Raw genomic sequence first — 16,817 nt, forward strand, 5'->3', positions numbered from 1 at the left:
GAAAGAGATTTTTAAAAGACGACATAACTGGAACTCAGGTTGGCAAAAAAAATGAAATATTTTTGTCTTGGTTCCTCAAAAACTTGCTTTGTCATTCATCTGTTTCTGTAAATTTAAAAACCTTTATAACATGGAAGGATTTATTAATAGTAGTTATTAGCTGTTGCAGTGCCGTGGTAGTTGGTATTTTGTTGATGCTTTATAGTGTTTGGAATTGTTATATTTAGCCATAATAACAGGTGAATTGAACAATGGTTTATGTTTTAAAGGAACGTTATCAATATAATGTATGTGAGGAGATTGGGATATGTTTGGAAAATAAAATAAATATTAAAAGTTACCTAACCTGTTTCATAATAATACTATACATTATTTAAACTTTAGATAATTTTGCAGTTTTATTTATTTTTTCTCCCTGTAAGCTGTTTTTATTTTGTATTTCTGTTAGGCTGGATAATGAAAATAGACCAGTCTTATAACTTGTGTTTATGATCTTTTTTAAGTAGTAGTACTAATTATAGGAATCTTACTCAAAACTTACAAATTGCTTTTTATCCATAAGCCTCAAAATCCTTACAAAGATTAAGTAAGATTTCTTTATTCCCATGTTCCAGATATAGAAACTGAGGGACAGAGTGCTCTTAGTTACCCAGTGAGTCAGTGGCAGCGATGAGTTGAACACACATCTCGTGGCTTTCGATTAAATATTTTAATCAATGAAATAGTGAAGCTCATCTGAGTGTACTATGCACACCTCGACTCTGATATTCTGCTCTCTTCCTATATGGGTAAAGACGCAAGATATGCATAGAACACTGATAACAAGTGTTATTTCATAACATTTCAAAATATGACTCTTAGTAGGAATTGATTAAAACCAAAGTGAAAAAGACCAGGCTGTTTCAATTTTTTAAACGAAGTGAGAGACTGAATTGATGTCCGTGAAAGATCTGCTCATGTAAATACAGCAGAATGGGGAGTCAGCATGAACATAGAACATTCAGACCTGACTTTTGCTGTGCAGTCCTAGGATTTTCTTTTGCACGAAGTCAAGTAGGCATCTATCAAGATTTGTAGAGTTTCATCGTGTCTGGACTGATTTTTGGTTAGAAGTTTTGAATCCCTGCGTAACTTGCTTTCTTTTTCTTAATATCAGGAGGTGAAAATGCTGCTATACTCTGTACCTCAAGAGACTTGCTTGCATTAGTTAAAAAAAAAATCTGGGAAGCAGACAGTTGATACAGCGTCTTCCACTGAATAAAGCCAGAACCCAAACCATGGCAGTCTGCCAGAAGGGCCAGTTGATTCCTTGATGTTATTGTCAGAAGATGCAGGGCTGTGAATATGCTTCTACTCCAGCATAGCCGAACTGAACAGATGCACTATGGTTTTCAAACACAGAAATGCTTTTAGGCTGCTCGAATACTTTTAGCAAATTATACCCCTGCTGTCTGTGGTCAAAATTGATGATAGTTGTTTCATGTGTGCAATTAATTTTGGTGTGTAATAGAGCAGCTTTCCCCAGAGTTGAAACATGATGTGTAGTAGCTTCCTGTCAAATGGAGTAAGTCAGTGACACTTGCTCTTGAATTCACCCATCTTTTCAGCCAGAGATACGTTTTGTACCTCAGCACTCACTGACTACTTAAAGATTATTTTCCTTGCTTGCTGTTTCCACACATTCATTTCAGAGGATGGTTATAGTAAGAGAATGAGACTTTTATTGCATGTCAAAAAGCAGCATCCCTGTTCAGCATGTGTGTGGTTAGCCCAACAGGAGCTGTAGTCAGTTCAATTCACTCCCCATTTTGGCAGGTAAACAGTACACTAATTTATACTGTTAGTTATTCAGTTACTTAAAACACTAACTTGCTAGTTGGCCTGGTGACTTGGCAGGGTGGCATTTGCCTCAGAGAAGTTAAAATTCTTGCAAATGGTTAAGCAGCTAATTCAGCAACATATGGAAATTTCAGCACGTCATTGAAGTCCATGAGATTTTTGGACATTGGGTATCACTTTCCCATCAAATAACTCATCACACTGTGTTGGTGTTTTCTGGTGAGATGAACTGATCCACCCACCCAACTCACACTTACACTTAAGTCGGTATGTTATGTTGCTAGGGGTGTGAGTAAGCCACCCTCCACCCCACCCCCAGTGTGACGTAAGTTAAACTGAGCTAAGTGCCGGTGTGGACAGTGATTCTCCTGCCAACATAGCTACCACGGCTTGCGCAGTCTGGAGTAATTAAGTCGACAGGAGAGCTCTCTCCCGTCAGCTTAGAATGTCTGCACTAGCAGCACTACAGTAAGCTCTGTAGTTTACCTGGAGCCTCAGTCACCCAGGGAAGGGGCAGTGAGAGTGTTGGCGAATAGGGGATTGTGGAAAGATTCAGGATGAATTAATCAGAGAGCCAAATTTCAAAAATGTCCTGTACATTTGTAATGTCAAGTGTATGTGTATAATCACTTGCCTGCACAGAGGACACAATTTGTGTCAACTAAGGTAGCGTGTATTTAAATTCTGCATGCATGAATTTCGCAGCTGGCTTGGGATTCATTTGAAAATATGCCCTTAGGAGAGGGGAGATGAAACAATTCATGTCATGGAACTGAAAAAGAAATGTATCAAATATAAATCTGCTTCAAAAAGGGCTTGTTGCTCTGCGGTGCAGTCTGAACTGATACTGTGTTTTAGTTCTAGCCATGAATAGCTCAAACAAAATTAGTTGAAAGGGCAGTGGCACTTGTCGGCGCAGTGTTTTGTAAGCTTGGCACGTACATGTCATAATTATATTATAATATGCAGATATAGTCTGCTTTTGGGGGGGAAATTCCAGTTGATATTTTGATTTTGTAGTTAGTATTTTCTCCTGGATACCAGTGAGATGGTCCTGGATCACTTTTTAATTGGAATAGGGAAGAGGAGCTATGATGATTTCAGTTGTATGTAATAAGAGCAGAGTTCAAGGTCCTTTATTACTTTTACTCTCAAATGTCATTGTCTTAACGCATTTGCCAATTGGTATATCATCATCTGAAATGATAATCAGTAAAATGCTGTGATGTGCTCGTTTCAATCTTTGATGTTTCCTTAAGATCAAATATCAAAGCATAGTTTAGGAGCAAGAGCATCGGGTTGCATTGTTTCTTGTCTATATTTTCTTCGCTTGCTGGTGTTCAGAACAGTTTTCAGGACTCTGCTTGCAGTGATATTTATTTAATCTGGAGATGGTGGCATTCGGAATTTGCTATGTGACCTGCCAACACATAGGGAAAGGCATCAGGTTTTGCAGCTTGAAAATAGAAATAACTACAGCTTCTTCTTCAAGTGATGGTCTCTAGAGCTATTCCACTGTGGGTACACATGCGCTCCAGAAGACAGCAGTGTCCACAGGTCTGTGCCTGTGCCCTCTTCCTCCAAACTGAGGGCGTAAGGGGCGCTGCAGGCCAACTGCATCTCCAGTGGTCTGAGACGGTGGCTTTCCATGTCTGCAGCATTTGCTACCTTCTTCAACATTTTACATGTATAGTAACTCCTCACTTAAAGTCGTCCCGGTTAACGTTGTTTCGTTGTTACATTGCTGATCAATTAGGGAACATGCTTGTTTAAAGTTGTGCAATGCTCCCTTCTAACGTCGTTTGGCAGCTGCTTGCTTTGTCCACTGCTTGCAGGAAGAGCAACCCATTGCAGCTAGCTGATTGGGGCTTGTAACCAGGGTGGACCAGCAGCCCCCCTATCAGCTCCCTGCTCCCCTAAGTTCCTTGTGCTGCAGCTGCCCAGCAGGCTATCAATTGCAGGCTATCAATTGCTGGCAATTCAGCTGTCCCTCCCCCCACTGCCATGTGCTGCTCCTGCCCTCTGCCTTGGAACTGCTCCCAGAGACTCATAGTATTTAGCTAGTCAGGATAAGTTTGGGGCTTGAGGGTCTGTCCCCTCACCCAATACAGTGTGACTAGTGTGCCCAAGATCCTGGGATTCAGGAACTCTCTTTCCTGTACCCTGTCCTTCCCGGTCAGCAACAACTACCTAAAGTGCCTCTATTCCCTCAGAGAGACTAACATCTGCTCTAAGTGCAACAAGGATTGATCCTTCACTAGCAGAACTCACCAAGCCCGTGACTATAGGCTCCAAAGATTTCTTGTGGATGGTGCCCCATTCTGAGTCGGTTGGGCAGACACTCCTATGCAGTGGACAGAGGCACTGAGAAGCATGCTTCTGAGATGGTGACTTTTGATTCTGGGGATGATAGGAGCAGAGCTGAAAAGTCCTCCACATGGGAACATTAAGAGACTAGAAAACATTTTTCGTAAGAGATGAGAGAAATCCCCCTCCTGGTCCACCTCCAAGAAGAAGACCTCTTCCCTGACACCATCAAAGTCAGGTGAGACGTTGCACCCTGGAATAGAAGGCTCACAAGCACACAAGGGGCATGGTACCAATCTTCCAGCTCCAAAAAGCAAAAGTGCTCCAAGACCAACACCATCTGCACAAGTGGGACCATCCATGGTACCGACAAAAGAAAAGCAGCAAGTGCCTTCTACATCAGTGGTATTGGTGCACTGCACTAAGGATTGGCACACTGCAAGATAGAGAACTCTAACCAAGCCAACTCCTCCACTATGAAAGGACAGAACCTCCACACCTCACCATGGCTGGGTAGAAATACATTGCCACTGAGGATATCCTCCTCCTCCCAGATCTGGAGTCTGCCATCCTGTTGGATCCAGTCCTCACAAGAGAGATCATAACATCCCCAGTCCAGGGAGGATGTGAAAGAGAGAGTTACTTTCCAGTATCTTCCACTAGCCATGGTATCACAAGATTCATGGTACCAATGGCACTGCCCATGGAATTGGAACCAACTTTTTCCTCCTTGGATGGATCTGACATTAGTGAGAGAGTATCACTACCTCTGCCAAGGCAGGAGGTTTTCCCAGAGTGAGGATCCAGAGTCTATTGGGTTCTCTCCCATTTTTATAAGACAACATACCCCTTTTGGGACCAGTGGTACCCCATGCTATGGGGGCTGCCTCAACCATTAATCAGCTTCTGTGACTAGCATTATTGGGGACCTTGGTACCTGTAGATGTGTTATCCTGAGTTGGTACAATCCCATTGAGTAGAGGAACCTGAACCCCCTCAGGAACAAATGGATGAGGAGAACAGACAGATAGTTCTGATGAGGCTGTCATCCTCATCCCCTGATGAACGATTGTTGGCCTTGCCTTCTCTGCAGGTATTTGCAAGTAATTCCAAGACCTGTTAAGAAAGATCACTGACACATGGAGAAAGTGCAAGAAACACTCCAAATTCCTCAGAATTCTGTGGAGTGTCAGAGTGACACTCCCCATTAATGAAGCCATCTTAGAATCCTCCAAGGTGGTCTGGCATGCCCCAGCCACATGCACTCCCACTCCAAAAGGGATAGAAAAGAAATACTTTGTAACAGCTACAGGATCAGAATTTATTTATCCACCTTGTCCCAAACTCCTTAATAGTCCAAGCAGTCACTGAAAGAAGATAGCAACATCCACCCCTTCTGATAAGGAAGGTAAACATTTGGATCTGTTTGGAATATTTTTACTTCAACCAGCCTGCGGTGCCACATAGCAAATTGTCAGCGTATTAATGTCTAAATACGATTTTGTTAATTATTCCATATTCATAGAATTCACTGACAATCTCCCGCAGGAGGATAGAGTGCAGTCCCAAGCACTTATTGAGGAAGGTGAATTGATTGCCAGATCATCCCTCCAACCTTCAATGGATGGAGATAACACAGACACCTGATGGTGAAGACTATTGGAGTGCCTACAGTGTTATAGCTTCATTCCTCCGGATTCCTCAGGGAAGTCCGATGTACCGTGCTCCCTTCAAAGGGCAAATCATCTAATCAGTTCAGTGTGAAGTCGAATGATTCGTTACACTCATTGAAGGACTCATGGACAACCCTCCACTCACTGGAGATCTATACCTGAGCACCAAGGAGGAAATTCCACAGGCCCCAGTGATATAAACAATAACCAGCACTGCAACTCTTAATCATCTGAGGGGCTATGAGCCACCACTGAAATGACAGAGGGTGCAGTGGAGCAAGTAAATATTCCCCCCGTCTTCCTCTTTCCAACCTCAGCCTCCTGCTAATGAACACTTTTGACTGGGCCTTAGAGATCTGCGAATCATTCCAGATATCATGTCCCTTTACTCAAAATTTTAATACACAATTTGGTGCCCATCTAGCTCATTTCTCCCAAGCTTGGAAGATGATAATAGACAAATGAGGAGTCCTTGTGGCTCTTTACAGACTAACAAATTTATTTTGGCATAAGCTTTTGTAGGCTAAAACCCACTTCATCAGATGCATGGAGTGGAACATACAGTAGGGAGGTATAAATACACAGCATATGAAAAGATGGGAGTTCCCTTACGAAGTGGGGGATTCAGTGCTAACGAGCCAATTCAGTTTAAGTTAGGAGTAAGCAAGATCTATACCTGAGCCACAAGGACTCCTTGTTGTTTTTGCTGATACAGACTAACACGGCTACTACTCTGAAATAGACAAATGGGTTCTCAACATTGTTCATACTGGCTACACCATAAAGTTCCTCTCCCTTCCCCTTCCAAAACTCCATTCCCCATCCCTTTTCAGGGACCACTGTCATGAGAGGTTGCACATGCACAAAATAGAATCCCTTCTTCACCCGGGAGCCACAGATCCAGTGCCTCCTTAACGCTGGGGAAAGGGTTTTCACTCAAAATATTTCCTCATCCTCAAAAAGAAGGGAAGATGGAGACCCATCTTAGATCTCAGACAGCTCAATGTCTTTATCCACAGATGGAGATTCAGGACGGTCACCATGACTTAAGTAATTCCCTCACTGAAAAAAAATTACTAGTTCACAGCTCTTGATATGAAGGATGCTTATTTCCACATAGACATCCATCCCTCAGACAGAAGATGCCTGAGGTTCACTATAGGTATGAATCACTGTCAGCACAGAGTGCTCCCCTTTGGCCTTGCAACAGCAACAAGGGTACTCTCAGTCATGGTAGCTCACTTCCGTTGCACAGATCTTCAATTTTCCCCTACCTCAACCACTAGTTACTGACTGGGAAATCTCAGCAAGAGGTACTGACAGCCACCTCATCCCTTCTCAATCTCTCATGCTCTCTGGGAATCTGTGTGAACACAGAAAAGTCCATTTTAGTTCCCATGCAGACTATACAGATTATTGGGGCAACGCTGGACTCTCTCAGTTCCAAAGCATATCTTCCTCGGGACAGATGTCAGTCCATAAAGGATCTGGTCACTCAGCTCCAGCTGAGCCTGCAGACATCAATCCATTCATGTATCATCCTTTTAGGTCACATAGCCATGCATGTATCATGTATCTATGTGACACCTTTCACCAGACCCTGCCTTCGTTGCCTGGACAAGCTAATCTCGCTCCTCCCCACAGAGTGCAAGTGTATATGGTGGTCCCCTTCATTCCCCATCACCACCCCCAAGAAGACATCTAGACAAGCATACTGTGACACCCTGGCACCCCCTTATTCACCACTGTCATATAATTAGTATATATTTTGCACAAAGTATGCCTTGTTGAGCTATCATTCTAAAAGTCTTGATCTGCTAGACATTAATACCTCGTTGGATTGTATGCGCTATCATCATATGTGAAGTTATGAAGTTTGGTCATGTATGTGTTACTGAAACATATTGTGAGGTTGAAAACACCCACAAGCAGCCTTTCAGGTATAACAGTAAAAAGGCCAAACAATGTTAATGGCTTATTGAGGAAATGCACACAAGCACAAGGATTACCCCAGGAACTGTGTACAATAGAAACCTCTCAAAGATAGCACTACACAATGCTACCCAGGTCACAGCAAAAGAACTTTCCAGTAAGTGAGAAGAAGATATAAAAGGGGGAAATGACATCATGATGGTACCTCACTCTCCCTACAAAAACAAACCTGGACTCACCTGAGGAACAAAGACTGACCTAGGGGAAGTGATGGTCTGGCTCAACAAGGCAGGGTTCTGGAGTCCCAACCTGCCATGGAAAATGGGCTCAGAGGTAAATTCAGCATGTTAGCTGACAGTCCCAAGTGGGTCTCTGTGACTGAACCCATCACAGACATGTCTCCTAGGACCATGAATGGGAACTACACAATTCCATGGTACAGATCATGTTTCATCAACGGGAGTCACCATCTTGGGATCTGTTTGTGTCCCAAGAGAACAGAAAAATGCCTCATTTACTAATCCAGGGAAGCTGAAGGTCAGGGCTTCAGAGGTGAGACACTTCTAATTCCTTGGTTGGTACACCTTCCCACCCCTTCCACTCTTACCTTGGATTCTGAGGAAGATCAAGCAAGATGGAACAGTGGTCATCCTGATTGCTCCCAGGTGACCCAGATAATTCTGATTCCCAACATCCTGCAGATATCAACATGCCCATACATCAGTATGCAGTTCTTCCCGGACCTATTGGACCCAGGCAGGCATCCCAATCCAGCTTCCCTCCACCTGATAACCTGGAATTTGGATAGGCATCAGATCCAGAAAGGACATGTTCAGAATTGGCTCAGGCCATTCTTAACAATAGTAGGAGCCTACTAGAAAGGGCTACACACAGCTAAGTGGAAAAGGTTCTCTGTCTTGTGTCAGCATCTCCAGAAAACCCAGAGGGCTCTACCTTCCCCACCAGATTGGAATATTTTCTTTCCTTAAGAACTTCAGGTTTTTCCTTTAGCTCCCTATGGGTACACTTAGTGGCTATAAGTGCCTGTCATCCTCCAACTGGCAACAACTCTATCTTCTTATGACTATTGTTTTTCTGGAAGGTCTGATCAGAACCTTAGAATATCAGGGTTGGAAGGGACCTCAGGAGAACATCTAGTCCAACCCCCTGCTCAAAGCAGGCCCAATTCCCAGACAGATTTTTGCCCTGGATCAAGGATTGAACTCTCAACCCTGGGTTTAGCAGGCTAATGCTCAAACCACAGAGCTATCCCTCCCTCTTTCTTCCTTCCTTCCTACCTACCTACTTCATCATGGGACCTTAGTCTGGTCCTCTCAGGATTAATAAGGCCTCCATTCAAACCCTGGTGTCGTGCTCTTTAACCCACTTATCTATGAATGTTGCTTGCTGGGGAGTGGGGGTCCTTATGGTTGATGCATTGTACAAGACAAAGTAGTAGTCTGTAGGGAGCTTGCTTCTGGTGATGAGCTTGATAAGGTGGGGGGTTGTTTGAAGGCCAGAAGAGGGGCATTCAAACTTCTGATAAGATTTCTTTCAGGATGGGATTTCCATCAAGCATGAGTTGTAATTGTTTGAGGATAGCTCAGTGGTTTGAGCATTGGCCTGCTAAACCCAGAGTTCTGAGTTCAATCCATGAGGGGGGCCATTTAGGGATCTGGGGCAAAAATCTGTTTGGGGATTGGTCCTGCTTTGAGCAGGGGGTTGGACTAGATGACCTCATGAGGTCCCTTCCAACCCTGATATTCTATGATACCCTATATGGAAGCTGCCCCACCCAGGACATACCAATTCAAAGTAGCACCATACACTTCCAGAATAACAATGCAAAACCTACAGAGACATGTCCACAGCTACAGTGATCAGTATACCCAGCATGCCTTTCAAGCTCCATCACAACATGCAGATGCCTATCACAACATGTGGTGTACCTCATCCAGTGCATCAAATGCCCCAACAACTCCTCTGTGGGTGAAACCAGACAAATCACTATGCTCTCGGATGAACTCACAGACAAATGATAAAAGACAAAAACACCTGATCACCCATGGGCAAACACTTCATAAAGCAATCATTCCATATCTGACCTTTCAGTCCTCATCCTCAGAGGAACCTGCACAGCACCTTCAAAAGATGAGTCTGGGAGTTTAAATTCGTAATTCTGCTGTACCTTAAAAGCCATGGACTTCACAGAGATGCTGGTTTTCTGCCTCATGACAATTTGTAACATACCTTGCTGCCTACTAACCCTCCTTTGTCCTATGACTGAAGAGGTGTTAAATGCCACTTCATCTTAAGTGATTTCTTACAACATGTGTAAATATCTTATGACTAACAATCTGTCCCACCTTGTATTTAGCTGTGACACTGGTTACCTTCTCCAGATTTGAGGAAGAGCTCTGCGCAGCTCGAAAGTTTGTCCCTTCCATCAACAGAAGCTGGTCCAATATAAAATATTACCTCAGCCCCCTTGTCTGTCTCATATCCTGGGACCAACAAGCTACAACACCACAAACAGTATTTGTGTCATGACTTTTTCTGATAAAATTTGATCTATGCAAAGAGAGAGAAATCCAAAATTGATGACTTTGAGGAATTTTGCCTGAGTAAGGACTGCAAGAACTTGTGAACAGCACAGCCAAAAAAGCCGAGAAAAGAAAATGTCATAAAACATAATCCCAAACATATTACATTTCCACTGATATTCCAAAATATCAATATTCTATCAGATGTATTAAATTGTCAAGTAAAATGCATTACAACCTCAACCTCAACTTTGGTCTTCGTAATACTGCATCATATTATTGAAAGGGAAGATTTTTTTCTTCATACCAAATTTAATTTACTCAGTTTTTTAATAAAACTGTGCAGTACCTTTTTTCAGTTTTTTGGCAACAGTGAGTATAGGATGATGGAAGCCTGTTCGTCATTCTGTTTTTCTTCTTCAGTATATGATCATCTCCAATAACATCTCATCAGCAATACTGTGGTTTTACTGTTACCGCTTTACTTTTGCATGCAGTATATCAGGCTGTGTTAAGGTATCCTTTATTACAGCTTTCTTTAAGAGCTGCATTGTCACAGCTGATTATTTGCCAAAAAAAAGTGTGGAAATTCTTTTATCTGATGACTGACTGTAAAGTACAGTGAGTTAGCAGTTAACAATTTCCCTTTCCCATAAAACAATCATTTCAGTGCTGTAATTTTGGTCCGTTCAGATGTAATCATTCTACAGTGCATGCAGTATAGGTGTGATGTGATTTTTCATATTTTAATAAAAATAGACATTTTATGACAATGAAATTGAAAAATAATTTAGTAAGTGAATGGGCAAGTGCAGGATTTAGAAAAGTTAAAAGTCTTGTGTTATATTTCTTGAGACCTAAGTTAATTCATTAGGTTGCTGGTAGTTGCTGGATTCACTGAGAGTAGTTGTTCTAGATCAAAATTGATTGATGTCACACTGTATTGCTGTCTGCACATCAGTCTCTGCCCAGTGGATTGTCTTCTGATATTTGTGAGAAACGGAAAGACCTCAGGTTGCATTTATAGTGAAGAAGGCATTTGCTTGTCTAAATCTGATAGCTTCAGAGACATACTATGATATTTAATTGTTCCAGATCCATTATTTATGTTAGACTTAGAATGTTTTGTAAGTTTTGCCATAGAAAAGCTCTGGCTGGCTAGTAGATACATCCAGAAAATGTCATGATTAAATCAGAGCCTAGTGTTTTCACTCAGTATTACTATTAATATTTTTATTTAGATTCCCTGCCCCATGAGCCAGATGTCTGAAAATATTTGACTGGAACATTTTAAAAGTTCAGTTCTTATCCACGAATAACAATGTAACATAGTCAGAAAACCTGCTTTGTGACTGCTTGTTGAAAGAGCACTTTGTTTAAAAATCTGTGTTCCAGTGACCCACAAAGGGAACATTTATTGATGTTAATTTGTTGCATATAGGCTGGATTTAAAATATGATAAATACAAATGTAACACTTTTAGAGAAATAGAAGCAGATCATAATGCAAATATGATGTATTTTAAAAAGAAAATAATATTAATCATAGCTACGGGAAAGTAGAGAATACATCAGATGCCGTGAATTCCGTGTGTAAATTGGTTTTAATTTCTGATTTTGCTAAGTTTTTTTTTTTTAAAAAGCAGCTACGGGACTTTGGGGAAGCCAGGTATATCGTGCACCAAATGCAAATGTTTTATGTTATGGATACTTCACAGTGAGCTTTCGGTTTGACTTTCAGCAGTGCCGAGTACTCAAAGCTCTCATGGGGTCCAGTGGGATGTGAGACTGTTGAGGACCTTCCAAGATCAGGCCATGAATGTATATTCCACGTGGCTTTTAATGTACATTCTGTGGGCTTTTGTTTATATTTCACATGCATTACATTAGTGGTTGTATTCAAATATTTTTCGTGATGGGGATAGTTTGATATTTTCTGCCCTAGTCCGTGGAGGTGAAATTGGAATGGGAGGGCTACAGTGTCCCCAAATCTAAGTTTTCTCTCTAGATCAGTGGTTCTCAGGCATTTCACCATCTGGTCACACTTTTATCAAAGCTTATGAGCTCAGAACCCTTTTTCCCGGTTTGCTGAAGATTTTGTTCATTTATATCACCCATTAATGAATGAGGAGAACACTAAAGCTTGTACAGCCATCGTAGCTGTTATCTGGACAGGTTTCATTGAGATGGAAAAGATAAGCTCTGTGTGCAGAGTTTATCCAGGTGCAGAGAGATTGATCCAGCCTGAAACCTGAAAGCGCCCTGTGAGTCCCAGGAGGAGACTGGGCCTAACGGGGGGAAAAGGTTGAGGGGGATAGCCCTATGGTTCCTGTCCCTTTAGCCTTTTACCCCTTCAGCCTCTGCCATCCCCTTCTATCCCTATCACCTCTTCACCATTAAAGTGCTGGCCACTCCACCTCTGCTTCCTCCTCCGTTTTTTCTGCCCAGCCACTCCACACCAGTGGAGGGAGCAGAGTAGAAAAGCTAGTCTCCCTGTCTTGTCCTCAGTTGCATCACAGCTACCCACAGTGCTAAGGAATAGTCACTGCTGAGGAAACTATGCTTATTCCCTGCAGACCTGCCTGGAGGCATGAGAAAAAGTGTTTGGCTGGATCTGGAGAAACAGACCAGGAATCAAGAGTATGCAAATGGTTTTTAAAGATTGCAAATAAAAAAGTAAGAGAAGAATGTGGGGGGGTTTATCCAGATGCTGTCTAAGCTCCACAGGTTGAGAGTTGGCTCCAGAAGACACTTGAAAGAGATTACAGGTGGGGGAGGAGAGAGAAAATTAAAAGTAAGAAACTACCAATGCTGGTTTTAATGCCGGGCTAATTTTTTTGTCCTCGAGACTGAAATTCTAAGTCTATGTTAGTTTTAAGTGCTGCGTGAGTAGTACTGAAAAAGGGAAAATCCTTTGAAACCCCATCACCGCCACCACCATCACCTCCAAAAAGACAGAGCCCTAAATCACCTCATGCTTGCTGGTTTGAAAAGGGATTAATAACCTCTGTAAGGCTTGGAATTGTTCATCCTAAAGTGCATTTGTACTCTATGGTTACTATATAAAAACTGGCACTTTCTTACTTAATAGACTATACTATGTATATTTAAAGTAATATTTCCTTGCTTTTGGTGACAAAAATAAGTTGTTTTTAACATTTTTTTGTTAAAGCCTTTTACCCCTAATTGAAGAGGCAACATAAATTTAGGAGAGAGAGCTGGATTCTATTCCATCCACTCACCATCAATAAACTATTACTAAAATTACGGGACCAAACCTTGTCCTCTGTTACAACTGTGCAATTCCGCTGAAGGTAGTGGTGTAACCAAGTACGGAATTTGTCTTACAGAATCTGGTACTGGTAATGATGCACCAAAGCGGGGGGGAGGAGGCGGGGGGAACAGTTTGATTCTCAGCCCCTACTTGAGGTTGTATGGATGGTTGTTAGAAAATGTATACAATTAGCAAATTTGATATGAAATCATTGAGGCACAATAAACATAAAACCCCATGATTACATTTTTAGAGTCATCTTAAAACTGCACTTTAATCTCCAATACAAAACAAAGAACTGTCTAAAATTTTTGCGAGTAAGAAAAAAAATAGACTTATTCACAGTCTTTCACAACCCCCCTCCCACCTGGAAACTTACATTTCTTCTTTCTTTTGTAGCCAGTGGTCTAGACAAACCGTATTTGCGGAGTTCTGGACAGTTGAACTTGGAGAACAGAAAGGAAGATGGTGAGAGTACAGCACCTGCTCCTCCCCAGAAGCCACTGCAGTGTCACTGCAATCACCACTGTCCAGAGGACTCAGTCGACAGCACCTGCAGGTTGATGGGACAACTAGTCTTTCAGATATTTTTGGGGGAAGGTTATGTACAATAATTAACATTTTAAAACTTGGGTGCATCAAGTTAGGCATCTCAATCTGTTTAGGCACCTTTAATACAATCAGTGTAAAATTAAATGGGAGTGGTGGAGCTCTATAAATCAGACCATTTTTATGTAGGTGCCTCAATATAGATTTTAGGGGCTTAACTTGATGCATTCAAGTTTGAAAATTTAGGCCAATGCTTGTCTTAATAATTTGCATATGAAACATAGTTGAACAAAAAGTTATCAAAAAGTACAAGCCATAGCTTAGTATGGATGGAGCAAATTGCTCTTCCCCTGTGCATAAGGACCAGCATTAAAGAAATTGTGCTTCTCCTGGAGTAGTGTAATGCATTGCCTCTTTGGAGGGTTAGTGGCTAAATAATGGCACAATCTAGCCTGAGGATGTATATGTGATTAGCCTTTCTTGTAGCAACGTGAGGGGAAAATGCTGCTCTCAGATTGGCGTGGTTAATTTCAACTCTGTTATTCTCTTTTCTCTGTATATGTGGAACTCAGTTCTGCTTCTGTAAGGAATGTGAAATACTGAAGATTTTGCTATTTAATGTTAAGTTCCTACAGCTTTTATGCTCTCATCCAAGTCCGGTGGAGTATTGGGTATGCAATAACTATAGAACTGGAACATAGGTATATTACTGTGACTTGGACATTCCAGTTGGGTATGCAGTTTAATCTGAGGAGGTTACAGGGAGTCTGATATTTTAATACTACTGGACTACATTTCAAGGCAAAGTGTTATCAAAAAACAGGATGGGAGGAATCTCCAAGGTTGTTCAAGATGTTGATAGAGATTTGGAGGGGGTGTTTTAAAAACAGTTGCTTCTCAGTTCGACACTATTCTGCACAGCCTGCAGTTTCAAGATTTGTCAAATTTAAAAGTGCCAAAGCTTTGATAAGAGCCTTGGGTAGTATTTGTCTGTCCCCTTTCAGCTCCTCCTCCGAGTCTTAGCGCTCTGTCTAGATGAAGCAGCATCTAACCGCTATTGCATGGTATTTTGTTTTAAGGTTTAAAACTCCACACTTGGCTACCAGTTTGCAGGTTCTTTGCTGTGTGAATCAGCCATTTCCTATTCATGTCTAAGGAGAGCCACTGTTTTTACACATGCCAGCTTTCACAGCAGAAGACTTGTAAAGCAGTAGCTAAAAAGTTGCAGCTGATTAGAAAATACAAAGGTGTCCACTTTGGAAACATTCAATTGGCTGGTGTGAGTATCCCCATGTGCTAGAAACAGAACCTGCCACCAAGCTAACACTCGTTAGCAGTGTAATGTGAAGTTTCTGAGGGTTCGTCTATACTTAAAACACTACAGTGGCAGTAGATAAGCCGCTGTCGCATTTCAGAGTAGGCACTACCTAGTGGATGGAAGGGGTTCTCCTGTCACTATAGATAACCCATTTCCCTAAGAGGCAGCAGGTAGATCAACAGAAGAATTCTTCTATCGACCTAGTGCTGTCTACATGGGGACTTAGGTCGGCTTACAGTGCTGCTCATGGGTGTGAATTTATTACACCCCTAAGCAACATAGTTAAACCGGCCTAATTTTCTAGTGTAGACCAGCCTACGGCGATATCTACATTTAAAGTGCTACAGTTGCAGCACGGGCAGTCTAGACCCTGACTACAACAATAGGAGGGGGTTCTCCTGTCCCCGTAGTTAATATACCTCGTCTCTGAGAGGCGGTTGCTAAGTCGATGGAAGAATCGTTCCTTCTGTTGACCTTGCACTGCCTCCACCAGGGGTTACGTCATCATAGCTACATCTCTCAGGGTGTGATATTTTCACACCTCTGAGAGACACAGGTATGCAGGTGGAAGTTGTCAGTGTAGACTAGCCCTTGGATGTATTTTTAACATAGTGCTCAGGAGCCATGAGCACAAATCCCACTCACAAACACCAGGATTTATTCAGAGTCCTTCCAGGTAACACTTTTAAAACATATCCCTTTAGTTTTAAATCATAACCTGTAGCTGTTTTCAGCTATGTGTACCTAAAGCTAACCACTTACAAACAGTTTAAAAAAAAGTAAAATGCCAGAATATGATGTCATTTCAGCCTAAATGAGAGAGGAAATTAATGTTAAATTTATGTTCTGTTAACATGATTCTCACATTGTTAAACATCCAGTCGCAAAATCATCCTTATTGGAGTCACACCTCTCTGGAGCTTTATTTCCAGTTTTAATTAGGGTGTCAGGTGTTTAGTTTAAACTGGAATTTACCTCACAAAACCTTATTCTCCCTCCAGCCCAGCACAACCCTTCTACTCCTAAAATGCTTTCATTTTCCCCCACCAGTTGCCCTCTCATATGTCATCTGAACACAGTACTCCTTGTTAATTTCACACTCAACAGTGGCATAAAAGAAAAAATTGCTAAGCCAGTACCTGGAAAATGGAAGTTTGTACCATATTTCTTATACTATATTTTTAAAGGTACCCTATGATTTATCAGCAATAAAATAAACATATAATTCAAAGGAACCTCTTTCCAAATATAATATAAAAGGACTCTTCTCAAGGATGACAATTTAATATTTGGACACCTCCCATCATTGTAGAATCTATGTCTGAGCTCCAAGTGACACTGATTTTCCTTATATTTGCAGAGTCCAGTTAGTTTTTAATATTT

The 16,817-nt window shown here is 41.7% G+C and overlaps 1 protein-coding gene and 1 long non-coding RNA gene across 37 annotated transcripts in view; one reads left to right on the forward strand and one right to left on the reverse strand.

Annotated features, from left to right (window-relative positions):
* The window catches only part of BMPR1B (bone morphogenetic protein receptor type 1B), a 384,295-nt gene that overhangs the window by 333,464 nt on the left and 34,014 nt on the right, over positions 1 to 16,817 (forward strand). For all 36 annotated transcript variants that reach the window (XM_039540892.1, XM_039540897.1, XM_039540895.1 and 33 more), the window contains one exon: positions 13,967 to 14,126. In XM_039540892.1, coding sequence (XP_039396826.1) covers positions 13,967 to 14,126 — 160 coding nt within the window. The remainder of the gene's footprint in view (positions 1 to 13,966; positions 14,127 to 16,817) is intronic.
* LOC120406295 overlaps positions 1 to 16,817 on the reverse strand; it is a 112,795-nt gene that overhangs the window by 60,931 nt on the left and 35,047 nt on the right. Inside the window, exon 3 of the long non-coding RNA XR_005599203.1 lies at positions 13,947 to 14,120. This is a non-coding gene — a long non-coding RNA (uncharacterized LOC120406295). The remainder of the gene's footprint in view (positions 1 to 13,946; positions 14,121 to 16,817) is intronic.

This window comes from Mauremys reevesii, linkage group 5 (assembly GCF_016161935.1).
Source record: "Mauremys reevesii isolate NIE-2019 linkage group 5, ASM1616193v1, whole genome shotgun sequence".
Taxonomy (NCBI): Eukaryota; Metazoa; Chordata; order Testudines; family Geoemydidae; genus Mauremys; species Mauremys reevesii.